We start from the raw sequence: 15,184 nt of genomic DNA, 5'->3' as shown, positions 1-15,184 counted from the left end.
ACAAACAGCCATTAGGAAGAGACCTGGGGGCACAGCCTCCCACCGCACAGTTACAAGCTACAAAACACAATAACTGGATGTTTTATTCCTCCTTCATAGCAAAGGCAATGACATCAAGAGTGAAATGTAAACTGACGTCATTATCAGCAGCTAGAACGTCACTTGCAGTTTTTTTTTTTGGTTAAGTTTTTTAATCAACAGTGAAGCACAAAATCTGAGCAGAACTGCAGCTAAGGTTGGGAGGGCATTCAAAGTGCAGTTGGGAGGAAGAAAGGGTGGGGTGGTGGGTGACAGGTGGGGTGAGCAAACATCCACCAACAGTGTGGCCACCCCAGTTTAAGAAACGAGCTATACCATTAATGGTATTTTCACCCTGCTGACATCCTCCTCTCCATCACAACCTGTCAAACCACACGCCATCACATCCGGGACACCTTGATTAAAACCAACTCACTCCCAGCCTCATTTGAACCTAATGCTCTGGTCAGCCAGGGAGTCAACATGCTAAATCCTGGTAAAAAAATTTTTTAAAAATTAAAAAAATAAATCCCACATCCCTTTACAGGTACAGACTGGGGGTTCAACATCAATGGAAACCAGAAGGGCAAGGTGAGGTCCCAAGGTCATGGTTCGGCATAAATTCACAAGGCTTACAAGATTTTAAAAATAAACTCTCTGATACTCTTCCATTGGCTTTTCCTTTCATAGTGCACTCCAAATTTTACCAGCAGGATAAACAAAGTGGTAATTCATGGCTTTTATCAGTTCAAGGTGAAGCTTCTCAGAGCTGCCCTCTACATCGGCGTTCAAAGGGACACACAACAGCACTGCTTCCTGTGATCATTTGTCTAAAGGATCCAAACGGACACGTTAAACAATCTGAACTGTAATGTATTACAAATGCTTAAAAACGTGAAGAGCACTGCATTTGTCAACCTAAAATGTTAGTGTTGATTTTTGAAGCTAAGAGACTGTGTGAAAAAGGTCTGCTGTGGTGTGTCCCACTAAGTGCAGTACTGAATTAAAGAATAGTGCTGAATACATTACAAAGATGAAGACCGTGCTGCGAATATGTGTGTGCAACAGTGGAAGAACAAAATCCCCACAGTTCCACTGACTCAATAAGTGTTTTTGCCAAAGGAATGCAGGACTCGCTGGACAAATTCACCCACTGATGGAAGGAGGGGAAAAGAGGCAAGCTCTGGTTGTTTTCAAAAGCAGAGCTGCTTATTTTCTTTGCATATAGCTTTAAAAATGTTCACGCTACTTTCCACTAAATCCTACAGCATCATATTCATCTTGTCTGTTGCAACATTGCGAGCAAAAATGAGGATCATACATTTTATGCGGCTGAATTCACCGGGGAGTCAAAACTGTGATTCTGCCAGAGCTAAAGGATCTCTTTATTCGTGTGTTTTAATCTAGGACATTTATGGTTTAGGTATCATAATTTAAGCATTGGATGTTTGAGCTGAGGCTCTGAGGAGATCCAACCCACAAATCACTCAGCGATCTTATAATCCTCCTCTTTGCACAGTTCTATCTTCAGCTGCCTAAATAAATCGTCCTCCCTCAAAAGCCTGACACAGAAAGGCATAAAACAAAGGCTGGTAGCAGCGAGAGTCTGGCAGTAACAAAGAAATCGAGTCCCCTGCCAACTTACCACGCCTCTATCAGGTAAAGAGCAACACTGGAGCCCAAAATGGTTCCCAATTAGATTATGCTGCAGCGTTGCTTCTCTCAGCTCAGCAGAAGTATCTGCGACTCAAAGCCTGACATCATAAAACTATCAATGAGCCTCTGAACTCATGCATCTGGGCCGCAAGCAACGCAGACCCTGTAAAAACTCAAGCATCTTGGTTGCTCTGTTCGTCTTTAAGTTCAGAGAGCTGGCGGCTTCAAACAGTGACAAGTTTTATGACACTTCCATTACATAACTTCCACAGTGTCCACAATGGCAACAAAGGCTGTGTAAAGTTAATGTTCTGAAACGCAAACAAATTCCTGTGAAAACCCAGTGTAAAATAAAGTTAAAGCTAATTTAAGACCAGAGAGAGAAAAAAAAAGTTATCAGCCAACCACATATTAACACATACACTACATCTCAAATAGCAGTTTGCCTGTACGCATGAGGCTGCAGCGTTGCTACATGAGGACAAGAAATGGTATGAATGTCTTACTGTACAAATTTAATGAAAGATTTTTTTAATACCACACAGAATGAAAGTGACAATCTTGAATGTGTAGAGGAATCTCCGTTTCTTATGGCGTCTAGACAACCCAAACACCTCAGGAGGAACCAGTGTCAGCACAAGGCCGTATATCTGACACTCGGATCCTCAATGTAAACCAGATCCATCTGTCTCACTGATAAGACAAGCAGAGCAGCAGACACCACAAAGCAAAGTCAAATAACTATTTAGTGCAGTGCTTTTTTTTTCTTTTTACAACGGCTTCTTGAGATGTGCACAGGATGTTGCGTAAACTGCCTTCAGACAACTGGATTCCAGCGACGCAGGCAATGACATAGACACTCCAACTTGACTTTTGAGGCAACGGTCAGTTGTTTAAAACCCCATAAAAACCTGCTGTTTACACAATAAAGCTTAATAACTCTTAATTTATCTCTATGAGCTGACGCTGTCATTCCCTCCCAGATCCTCTTGATGATAACTCTGCTCTGAAACTAACCTGGTGACAGTGTTACAGACAAATGGAAACTGCTCACTGAAAGGTTTGCAGGGATAAAATGTCCGCAAGCTTCACTTAAAGTCAGTTGGACCTGCGTTCACCCTTGAAGCAGAGTGTAAATCATCCAGTGAGCTAACAATCAGGCCCTCTCCTGCCAGTCAGTGGAGAGAGCGTCTGTCTGTGTTTCTCTGCCTCTGTTTACTCTGCTGGGTGATACAAAGTGTGCATTCCCCAGTGCTGGCTCCCTATGGTCTGCACGCACTGCACTAACCCTGCAGGCAGTGATGGCTTGGTTGTCTTGGCAGTAATGGACTGCTGAAGGGAGCGTTTCACCATCAGGTTAACAGGACTTACAGGCCTAAAGCTTAAAGCTTGTCCTCGGCCTGTGGGGCAGAGGAAACGCCTTTGTAGAGAATGGGATGAAGAAGAAGAAATGACCCAGATAAGGCTGAGCTCTGGAGATGTGTGTGTGTGTGTGTGTGTGTGTGCCATGTTCAGTCTAAAGACGATCCATAGCTCATGTAATGCTCACTGTTATAAAGAAAACAATTTAGAAAACACAAACACAGAGGACTCAGGTAATCTCAGGAGCCAGTGTGTGGAAAAGTATCCCATTACATTTATCAAAAGGCCTATACGCTACCTGAAATTAGATCTGCTTCTGTGTGTATGTTATAGGAGCAAGAGCATATGTATAGCTCACACTGCTTGTGTACGTGGCAGTTTTCCACACGGGGGGGAAAAAAGGAAAGTTTTCTTAAGATTTCTACACTCTCAAATCACTTGTGTCTTTCTAAAAAGCAAACAGGAATTGGGTGGGTTAACATGTCAACAGGTTCCAATTACAGTCCCGTCAACTCGAAGATTCAACAGATCATCACTGTGGATGAATCACAAATGAATCACTGTATTTAAAGACAAGGAGATTACCGGTACACATTTCTTCAGGAAAAAGGGAAGCAGAGTTACAAAATAGGTTTCATTTGTTGTTCTTTTTCTGTGTAAAGGTCTCTATGGACACACCCAACAGACAATGAAACATATGGCTAGATGGCTCAGTGGGTCCCCATGAACAGAGACACACTTGAAAAACACACAAGCCTACATATGTTACTCTCCCAATGGCTTTTTGTGTGACAAGGTGAATTATTCATGCACATGGAGCAGAGGGAATTCATCACAATGTATAGTGCTACTTCAAAGTTCTTGCTTTTTATGAGAAGCCTTATTTCTGGTGCATATACATATATATAAGCCGACAGTGACTCAGCAGTCTCTGCGACCGCAGAGTCCTCAGGTCGGACTGCTTTTGTGTTCTGCCAGTGCTTACATTAGCTTGCGAAAAGCTCAAGCTGCTCTAAATATTCTCCTTAACGCCATCCATCTCAGTACGGAACTGACTGGACACATTCCAGGAACCGGACCACTGGCAAAGACAAACTCTGTGTCGAGGCTGTGTGGGATCTTGTTTCCCAACAAACTCTACTTGAGTATGATTTTTTTTTATATATATATATATACAAATTTCTTAAATCCAAAAGAAAGGTAAGAGATTTCATTTGCCTTTTCTCCAAACTTTCTTAGTGGCAGTACCCAGACTGTGGAGGTTGAACAGATTCTGCATCAAATTAGGAACATGCAAATGATTTTTTTTTTTTTGACAAGTAGGGTCAAGCATGGCTGATCTCTTAACATGGGCTGTGGGGGTACCAAGACAAATCATCTGTCACTTGCTTAATTTAATCATCAGTCCTCGTTTAATTATTCAATGTAATATGCAAATTGGATCTACAGTGTCTAACAAATGCTAATTCTATACATCAGAATAATTAAATTCAATAGAAGCAGGGAGGGGAGCTTAAGTGCCATAGACTGGAGAGGAAGGCTTAATTAGAAGCAAAAAGTCTGACAAATTAGAATGACCAATTAGCCTGTAAATTGCTGTGCAGTGGGGGCTGACTGTGAGGACATAAATGATATATCAAAGGTTTGTGACTGAAGCTGTGGCTGCTGCCTGTGTAGGTCAGGCTTAACATAATCAAAGCCCAGCCAACTGTAGCATGGATAATCAGGGGCCCGGTGGACGGGCCATGCATGACAGCCAAATACACAGTAGCCAGGTCTGCTCCATCACATCCTGCTCACTTTCATAGAGCTCCCCAAGTAGTCATAGCAGCGGTGCCAGCACGCTGCCCGGCTTTACCAGGAGGGAACAATGGGTCACTCTGTGGGACAATAGACAACACACAGACCAAAGGCAGGAAGGTGCCAAGGCATGCATCTTTAAACAGGTGCTTTTTCTGACAAATAATACATGAGTAGTACAAACGTAAGATGATATGACCAGGCCTTGTTAACACAGTATTTTGTTTGTTTGTTTTGTTTGTTTTTTTACAACTGAGCATTAAATGCAACATGTCCTGTGAGAATTAAATAGCTAGTGGACTGACAGAAAATGACTCCATCAATTGCTAAAGTGTGTTAAGTAAAGCTTAAATGGGTTGATTACCACCTCTTCTGGCAATTAAGACGGGAAGATGTTACGAAATGATGTTTTACATACTGATGATAAACCTAGAAAAGTTAAAGTAAAGTTACAGCTGTACCTTGAAGAAAAGATGTATCTCAGTATTTATAGTTGTAGGCACTGCAGGTTCAAGCTGGTTTACCTGGTTGTCAGGATGGTTAACGGTGAAGTATCCTACACAGATGATAACTTCGTGCAGCAGCTCTTCAGAGGAGTGCTGGCTGCAGTACCAGAGCAGAGAACTGACAATGTGCCGGAACGCTAGGGACAGGCCCTCAGCTCCTAGAACCGACTGACAGGGCACAGACAAAAAACATATTACTGTGGACCAGAGTACATTAAATTAAATTAACCAAAAACTGCCTATGATTGTGATTACAATGAGCTCAATACAACAGCAATGCAAAGTAATAAAATGTTATATGTTTTGCTGGTGGAAACATGCATGTTGTAAGAGTATAAGCAACTCCACCAGGGTCCCACCATAAAACTCCTCAATCCAGCTCAGAAATGAGATGCTAGGAGCAGCTCACAGACAGTATTTATTAAACATGTCAGTGTGACAGAGCACCATAAGATCATCATAGTTCCATTGGATGTTTGGGTGTGTTAGCATTGTAAAATCCATAAACAAAACACTGTACCTGATATACTAGATACTATTTTAGGGCATCATAATCTGTGCATGCCAACAACATAAATGAAGAGCTGCTAAACTGAACACAAGCAAAATGTTAATTAATAATGAAAAAATGTAGTTTTACATCAGTTTGAGAAATAGGAAAATCTCTACTTGAGGATGGAGAAAGGCTTGATTTTTTTTTCCTTCAAATTTACTTTGTTCAAGGACCACAGATTTGTTGCAGCATATTATGCCAAAAAAATACCACAGAAAAAACAAATTTGTTTTCTGTGTCCTGGATTGAACCCTTTTGTAAATTCATTGTAAATATATGATTGCAAGTTGATGCAGTAGGAGAGCGAGTTAACTCCCTGAATTCTGATAATCCATCCACTGCAATACGTGTTAGCCAGTGCTGTCAGGTAATGTGAAACACAAGGTGATTGCAAATACCCCCCCCCCAAAAAAGAAACATTATTTAAACTGTTCATAAAACTCTGGCAGTGACATGCTTTCATTTCCAGCTGTTTTGAGTTGCCTAGATGTGGCAGGTCAGTAGAAGGAAGCTGCTTCAAAGTAATTACCAGAAGACATTAAGATAATTAACAGCATTCTCTGTTGCTCTTGTGCCTTTCCATCTATAAGGTGACTTTGCACAGCGAAGATATTGCCCTCTCCTTCTCCGGGTGGGTAATGTACAGCCCAGCATACAGTGCTAATCACTGGAGCTCCATACTAATAGACGACCCACCAGGCTTTATTCAATTCCAACAACTGACCTGGGGTCAAAGAGCACCCGTGTTTATGTTCACAGGTCAGCCATGTCCTGAGGAGAGCAACTCCCCTTCTAATGGCTTTTAACAGAGGAACTAGCATTAATCTAATCATGTGTGCAGATTTATTAAATCCAGCAAGGATAATTTAAATATTTGTAGGCACCTTTATGATAGCCTGTCATTTTTGATAATGGACACATCATTTAAATTGCTTAAACTGCATTCTACTGTTTCGTGAAATACCAGTTAATTAATGCCAAGGTACTAGCTATTCCTCATAAAAACTATGAACTCAATCAGAATTTCAGAAAACATGCAAAGATGCAGAAGTGTAAAGAAAAAAAACAAAATGTTTAAACCTTCTGTCTGCTGGAAATGCTTTTTTGTATTTGTGAAAAGTGAAAACAGAATATACTTTGGATTTATTATGAATACCTGGAAGGCAGATAGGTCAAGCAGGGCAAAACTGTTGAGGAAGCGGATGCCTTGCAAAGCCACCTGGATGACCCCGGGGCCGTAGGGTTCCTGACTCTGGGAAGTCGACTCTGGCAAAAAATTGTGTAGCAAGATACAATACAGGGTGTGCACCACTCCCACCAGGTCTGTAGACTGCAATAAGGCCGTCAACCCAGTCGGGTCCTGGCGTTTATTGTCAAATATACTGGGAGCACTGGAGAGAAAGGGAGGGGAAATGTATGGTCAGCAAAACCAAAAACAAATGAGAGAGTTCATTAAATGTACATTTGGGTTTTTATTGTTCCTTTCTGATGATGGTGCCAGGCAAAAAATAAATCAATGAAATAAATAAAATTAAAAAAATCTGACTATTGGACGTAAACAACTTCTACATTTACTCACCAGAAAAAAAGCTACCTCATTAGCACTGCTGTATTACCTTGCTTAACCTACTGTGGTGTGTGGAAAGGTTTAAAATGTAGTGCATGTTGACATGTTGGATCACAGCTGCTCTTAAGTACATCCTCTGCTCTTCATGTGCTTCTCCCTTATTTATGGAATACAAGTATTTTAAACTATGTGCACAAGAAGCTTCAAATATATATATTTTTTCTGACTTAACCAGTGAAAGTCACTGCCTGCCAGTTTGGCTGCATCTAAAGAGACCTTCGAGATTCAAGATCGGCTCTTCCGCTTCCATTACAGTAAACATATTAATGCCATGACGTGAAGGTCATGGAAGTGACTCCAAGCTGGTAGACTGCATTCAGCTGCTTGGCAGTTGATAAGGATATCAAGTCTTCTCCATTGCAATTCAGAAGATTCCAGGTAAAACCCACGACTGGTACATGCAGACAATTTAGGACTACTGCAGTAGCACCAGCTATGATTTGCAGGCATGTAGAATGAAGGGTGTGTTGACCTCTTGATGGAACCTACAATGCGTGCTGATACTTGACGTTAGCCAACAGGCTGTGTGTGAAATATGCTGCTAGGCAAGAACACAGCCTCCTAATGCCATTATAATCCCCTGACACAGCAACTGGCATGGCCAAAGTATTCTACAAGCCTGCTGAGTGTTCTTATATATGACACAGAGAATGTTGGCAGAACAGAGCTTGCTGGCTGCTGTGCTGATCATAACACTTGTCTCATTAAACCTGCAAGCTCTCAGGGTCTGGTTCTCACAGATATATATTGACAAACACAGTCCCCCTGTAACCGTCTTCTAACTCGCTGGCATGTAGAAGCTGGTCATCGTATACTGAATGATACTGAAAATGCAATGACAAGGTTCTGAAGGAGTGTACTGCCGAGAGGTAAGGTTAATATGATTCGATCGCTACACAGATTCAGTATAATGAGTAAAATGCATAAATTTTATTGCATGACATCTAATGATATCTTGGGTATCACGGTCAGCAGCTCTTTTCAGTGGGGAGCTACGATGTTGTTCCTTAGTGTGAGTGCTTGCTTAGCCCCTGTCAGTGGTGCCACTGAACCTCTTTGAGTGGAGGTCACCGTAGTACACGTGGGTGGGCTGCCGACACGCTGTAGGCTAAGGTTTATAGTGAGTAACAGAGCGCAAGGTCAAGAAGATGCCTATCTGTGCAGTAACGGCAGCTTAGCCAGCAAGTTGGCTGGTGGAAACGACCTGCTGGCTGATTGAAGACAAGTCTCAGTCTTTGAGGAACCATGAGATTGTCTTTATGGATCCTTCTGACATTAAAGAAGTGACCATGACCGAGTCTCTGTTATTAGACGCAAAAAGAGAGCTGTGTTTGTTTGTCCGAGGAAGGGCATGAGATTACAGAGATGTTCACAGCAGCTGTGTAGCACAGAAAGAGACATGCTCACCGTCCAGTTACGACAAAACACAGCTTGCACATGCTGTGCAGCAGAGCTGAGGCTTGCTGGAGGAAAGCAGACATCTTAGGGTGCTCGTCTACAGGACCTTGGACCGACAGGAAGCATCCATACAACTTGTTAATCAAACCCATGTTTACTACGTAGCTGCAAAAAACACACAAGAAGAATAAAACACACAATGGTTAATAGTGTTTTTTTTATCACAGGAGACTTAGTTTGTAAAAACCTTATCTCAAACAGGCAAACAAAGGCCTTTACTGTGCGTACTTCCACAGCACTGCCAATGAAAGTGGATACTTTACCTAAGCCCTCCACCCCCCTGCTATTACTGTGATATCTCCAATTTGTCTTTGCCAATGACAGGTCTCATGATCATGTTCCCTCTAGTCGTTCAGCCACAAATCACTGCTTACAGTGTCATTAGAGGGCTGTTGCAGCCCCTGTGCAAGCTCAGTTCTAGGCCCTTGACAGTCTGTTGACCTCAGGCTGGTTTCTCACAGCTCAGATATGCCTGAACCTGCAGGTTCAGCTCATCTTACAAAAATCTATTGAGTGCTACAGCTGTCAATCAAGGTTTTCAAGACACTGATATGGTCCCTGTGAAGCCACTGTTCCTCATCTTATCACCGTCTTGACTCTCCAATTCTTTCTTATACCTTTATTGTTAGAACCGTCACTCATTGAGATCCTCTCAAAACAGGTGATCTGACTTTTTTAAAAGTCCCCTGCAGGTCATCTGACACTTGAACCAAGTCCCATTGTTTTCACTTGATCCTTTTCCACAGCTTAACTTGGGTTAAAAGGATCTTTCCTCAAACTGATTGCTTTGTTCGTTGCTGGCTCTGTGTTTGACAGCCTGCTTGGTGGTCAAACTTGCTGCTTTGCTTCTCATCATATGAGCATAGATTGAAAACATTTATGATAATGACAGAAGACTAAAAGCATTGAAAGCCTAACTGAGAAACTGGAAATGAGAGGAAAGGGAAATGGTGATCTCCTTTCTATATGATGTATAGGTTAACATAATGGGAGAGTGTTGCAAATGCTAAAAATGTTTTGATCCCTTGTCCTTCTTGACTAGCGCATATATTATACAAAGCAGTTGAGGTAAATCTTGTGCTCGTACTTGGGATTACCAGCCTGACGACACCATTTTTCTCAGGCCCTCCCCTGTCTCTGGGGTTACGACTGGGTCAGTGGACAAGAGTGGTGGGCTTGTGCAGCTGCTCTGTCCTGATGAATCATGGCTTGTGGGAGGTATGGTGGAAAGACTGTACTCTTCTACAAGGCTTCATCAGGCTGAGTCTGTCTTTCCTCACAGCCCACATTTCTCCAACACAGCCCCGACTCCTACAGCCCAGACCCACATGGGCAGCTCATACTCCAGATTCAAAGGGACCTTTTAAAGCTTTGGAAGTGCTCTTTGTTTATGCTGCTTTGTGCACCCCTAGTCCCGATTTTACTTGAAATGTGGCACTTAATGTGTGCAGAAAAGTACAAGCCGGACAGATGCCAGAATACATTGTTATTCTCACACTACTCCCATTCGAATAAGACACCGCTTGGACTGTTTCCAGGAGATCTGACATTTTGTCAGCCTATTCTTTATATAGGAAGAAGATGCTTTATTTTATTGCCATTGTAACATTGTGAGACGTAAAATGTAATTTTGCTTGGAGCCGAGGGCCCTGGGCCACTGCATGCATATGTGCCGCCATCACGGGCAACTTGGGGGTTCAGTGTCTTGCCCAAGGACACTTCGACATGTGGACTGCAGGCACCAAGATTTGAACCTTCAACTTTCTGGTTGGTTCACTGACTCTCACCTCAGTGAAAATGAGTGCAGGAGGGATGTAATAAAGGTAATAAAGTTGTGAGATGGGAGAAAAAAAAAGGAGGTGCCATGTAGGAGGTGGAGAAGTATTGTGAGAGCAGTAAACAGCACTGGAAGGAAATACCTGATTAGGTCTTGTGTACGACCGCTGAAAGACTCTATGGTGGAGCTCTTAACCTTGGCATCTGGGGAGGAAATCCACGTGTTTTCTCTTTGTCCAGATTCAGAGATTTGTGGCCACAGAGACCCCAGGATGGCAGCAATGGTCTGCAGCAGACCTGTTGTCAAACCCTCAAAGACCAGTCTGTTTACACTGCGCCCAAAAATGGACTTGTCCTCATCTGGGACATACAGCTGCAAAAATGGAAGAAAACAAATACTTTAAACAAAGTATGCTACTAACCTGTCTACTGAGCAATTAATAAAGCTGGGTTATTAGCATCATTATTAGCATAGGTTGACTGCCTCTCAGAAGATGCAGTCAACCTAAAAGTCTGACAGCTTCCAGATACCATCTACAGTGCACAGAGATGAACAAAACAGAGGTCCATTTACTCCTTTTATCATGCACATTAAAAGCCATTCAAGTAATGTAGAGGCTCGTGTTAAATTCCCTGTTTGTGTTTAGCAAAGGACTTTTCCCATGTAATTGGTATACTGTACCTTTTAGTGAGCTTTAGACCACAAATTAGTAGATTAAACTTCCTGTTATATGCACTGGCTAAAATAACATTAAATAGTAGCAATCTGAGGGATTCCCCTAAGCCACACAAACGGCCAAAAAGCTAGTGTAAACAAGTAAAGATGTTCTGTAAACCAGCTACAACTTAACAAGCTGAAGGATCAAATAAAAATACAGCTGAAAAAAAAGACACTATAGTTAGGCAAACATTTTCCTTATTCACATTTTCAGACAAAATTCATAAAAACACATAAGCACAGGTCCACATTTAAAACGTAGTGCTGCTGTTCAATATACGGAATGTTGCAAAGGGAAAATGTTCTCATTTGGTTTAATGGTTGTGGTGAATGCTGACAGCGTAGGTAAATCCAACAGCATTCTCCACAAATCTAATTAAAAGGGGACATGCTCATATGGCAGCACTGCCCCCACTGCTTTACTTTGTTGTTCACACACACACACACACACACACGCACACACGCACACACGCACGCACATCAATACACAACTATTAAACACAATAACAACTGCAAAGTGTGTGAAAATATTAAAAGATTGTAGACTCAGTTGCAAATTAAATCATAACTCATCAAAGAGGGGTATGCAGGAGCATGTATAATTGTTGAGCCAAGTTCTTAATCTGGATTGAGTACATGGAACACAGTTAAGTTTGTCTCCTGCAGTGCTGTTGGATATGTCAGTCAGCAGAGCAGCTGCTGGGATATGTTTTATATAAACTGAGGCATACAGGCTAACCTCTCCCTGTGTGCCCTAAGGAAATATGACTGCTTTGGATTGGAACTCGGTGCTGGAGAAGGAAGCCCCAGTAGGGTTCATGCATGCACCGCAACCCTGTGCCTTGTCCTGTCTGTGTTGTGAGTGTAGGCGGCCCCAGTGATGTTTGGAGTGGGCTGATGTTTACAGTCCTTCTCACAGAGTGCTGAAGGATATGGGCTGACATGTCGCCGCAATGAAGCCTGCCTGACTGAGCTCTCACATTCCCTCAGTTAGGAGGCATCTGTGGAGAGGTTGGGCAATGGTTTCTTACTTGCTAGCTTGCGTCTCTGACTTTGTCTTTCACTAACACTATGGCAAGAACGCACACTAGCAGAAAACACAGTGCTCTACCTGTGGTCAAAGCAATGTATATCAACAGATAAATGTAAAAAAAAAATAAGGAAAGGTTAATAAAAAGGCTAACTTTACATGTGGCTACTGTATGTTAGATAATACTTTGTTGGTTTGCTCACACCTTAAATACTGTGTATCCAAACATACTCAGTATCTCTCTTATATTTACGGTCATTAAAGCTACAGTATGCAACTAGAGGTAGTGCTAGCACAAAACTCCAAATCAATCCACTCTGCTCCGCCCAGTACTCCCTCTCCCTTCTGCTCTACTACGATCTGCTATGCTCCGCCACGCTCTGCCCAGCTCTTCAGATGTTATGAAATTACAATAAATGAGAATGCAACAAAATTTACTGATCAAGAACAGATAACTGAAAATCTCTGATTGGTTAGAGAGGCCAATCCTACTCAAAAACTTTTAGAAGCTGATATCCCTGCAATGCTGCCAGTGCTGTTCAATGAGTCTGGGTCACAGGAGGCTTTGAAAGCACCTCTCCACATTAAGTCAAGGTTTGAAGCAGATTTCTACAACAAAAATATTTGAAAAAAGTCACATACTGTAACTTTAACCCAAAGTGAAATAGCACTGTTGGCACAAACTCCTTGCAAAAATACTGTATCAGTTATGAACATTTACATTTCTGATGGCAAACTAGGTCCTATTCGTGTGCTGGATTCATAGACTTACAGTTAGTTGATGCAGCAGCAGGTCCATAAGGAGCGCTATCTTGTTGCTAAACAGCACATAGGAGCAGTTGAGGGGGCAGCAGGAACACGCCAGGTAGTAGGTATTTATAGCAGCACATAGAGATCTAACACAGAAAGATGACAAATCATCATTAATCACAAGTTTGGAAAAACAAAACACACAAATACACACTTGCTACTCTCTCCGCAACTTGTTAAAGAAACACTGTGACTGGGATGTAAATGTCTAGGCCTGCACATTGACTAGACTATCCACAGTAATCAGGAAGTCAAACACACTCTTCTCTATTTGTGGTTTCTTAAGGGTACAGTTTGTCTTCACAAGTCAAACGCATATCTCGCTGACAGCCTGAGTGGGGAAGTGGATTTGAGGAATAAACCAATCATATCAGCAACTTATGTGGAGACTCCCCTCATTAGAACAACCTTCAGAGGAGCTGGAAGCAATCGCGGTCCCATCTCAGCTGAGATGGTGCAGCATTTCCGCTGGAGAGATAAAACCACTCCTCTCAGCAGCTACTCACAGCCACCAGGCAGCAGCAAGCAGTGTGCCTCTGTATTATGTCTGCTCTAAAACAAACTCCAGAGAAGATTAATGCTTGAGATAACTGACCAATCATTCTGCTGTGACCGCTACTCCCACTCGCCCCTGTTTCATCAGTTAATATTTTCTGACAACTGTATATTTTAGCCATTGGTGGAATGGCGTGTCCTATCTACTCGCTAGAAGAATGGAATCTGCCTCTCCAGTGCCTAAAGTAAGCTATGTTTATTTCAACCGGTAAACATTTTGATATCCACCAAAAACCTTCACATCTGCTGTGCGTTTTCGGTCAAACCACGCCGGCATAGTAGAGAAAAACAGATTAGACTGAGGCAGACCCAAGTCTGTCAATAACTCTCTCTAGTCTTAACTTTCCATTTGCTAGTGGGCAGATCCGTCATTTAGCCAGATCATTATTGACATTTCAGTGTCAAACATGGACTGTGGTGTTAATGCGAGAAGTGATCAGATAGTGCCCAAATCTGACATCTAATCTTACTTCTGGCCACCTGAAAACAATTTTTTAAAAAAAGACTTAAAATGTGTGTTCTTGCAAATTGTTACAGTACTGTGAGGCAGCTATATTGACAGTAATTCTATTAAAGTATTAAGACAGTGGAAACAGTTATATGCACTGATAGAGCAGCCTGTGTGGAGCAAGAGATCAGGTAACATGAGATCCCAACCAAACTATGCTTTGTGTGCAGCCATGCAGCATCAGGACTCAGATTCTCTTGTGAACATCGGACAAAGATCAGCTTTTATGCAAATACCAAAATGACAACTCAAAAATGTTTCTCAGATACTACTGTACAATTATATGCTTCACACAGCTTATGAAATTTAAACTATCAAACTTTCTCCAAAGGGCAAGAGTTACTTTAGGTGCCTTAAGTCACTTCTGCTGTATTTAAAATGACATTATACTACAGAATAAAGTAGTACATAATAGTAGGAATATCATATGACCCATTGGAAATTAAATGGTGATGCAGGATTAATTTCATTACTGTCAAAGAGCTGTTCCAGAACAGCCAAAGTCATCTTGAAAAGACTTGACAGCTTAAATTTGGTGCACTCTCCTGCCAAATGTTTGTTGTCTGAATTTCAGACAAAAAGAAAAAGGAAGTAGTAGTGTCAGAACAGCTTCAATCCTCCCTGGAATGCAGCCATGAATGTAATGGGATATTTAATCCTTCCTTCAAAAAAAAAAAAAAGAAAGAAAAAAGAAAAGAAGAAGAACTTAAAACTGTGAACTACTCAAAGATTTAGAGGAATTTTATATCAGCAAACTGGAGAGGCAATGCAAAATATCTGACATTGTCTTAATATTCATTCAACCGC

General features: G+C 41.8%; 1 protein-coding gene across 4 annotated transcripts in view; it reads right to left on the bottom strand.

Annotated features, from left to right (window-relative positions):
- Positions 1-15,184, bottom strand: part of scaper (S-phase cyclin A-associated protein in the ER) — a 54,512-nt gene that overhangs the window by 2,011 nt on the left and 37,317 nt on the right. For all 4 annotated transcript variants that reach the window (XM_020612669.1, XM_020612693.1, XM_020612679.1 and 1 more), the window contains 5 exons: positions 13,277-13,400; positions 10,900-11,129; positions 8,930-9,085; positions 7,052-7,286; positions 5,361-5,510 (listed from right to left, as the gene is read on the bottom strand). In XM_020612669.1, the coding sequence (XP_020468325.1) occupies positions 5,361-5,510; positions 7,052-7,286; positions 8,930-9,085; positions 10,900-11,129; positions 13,277-13,400 (895 nt within the window). The remainder of the gene's footprint in view (positions 1-5,360; positions 5,511-7,051; positions 7,287-8,929; positions 9,086-10,899; positions 11,130-13,276; positions 13,401-15,184) is intronic.

Source organism: Monopterus albus, unplaced genomic scaffold (genome assembly GCF_001952655.1).
Source record: "Monopterus albus unplaced genomic scaffold, M_albus_1.0 scaffold5.1, whole genome shotgun sequence".
Lineage (NCBI taxonomy): Eukaryota > Metazoa > Chordata > Actinopteri > Synbranchiformes > Synbranchidae > Monopterus > Monopterus albus.
Note: the sequence above shows the minus strand (reverse complement) of the source record. Positions and strands in the feature narration are given on the sequence as shown.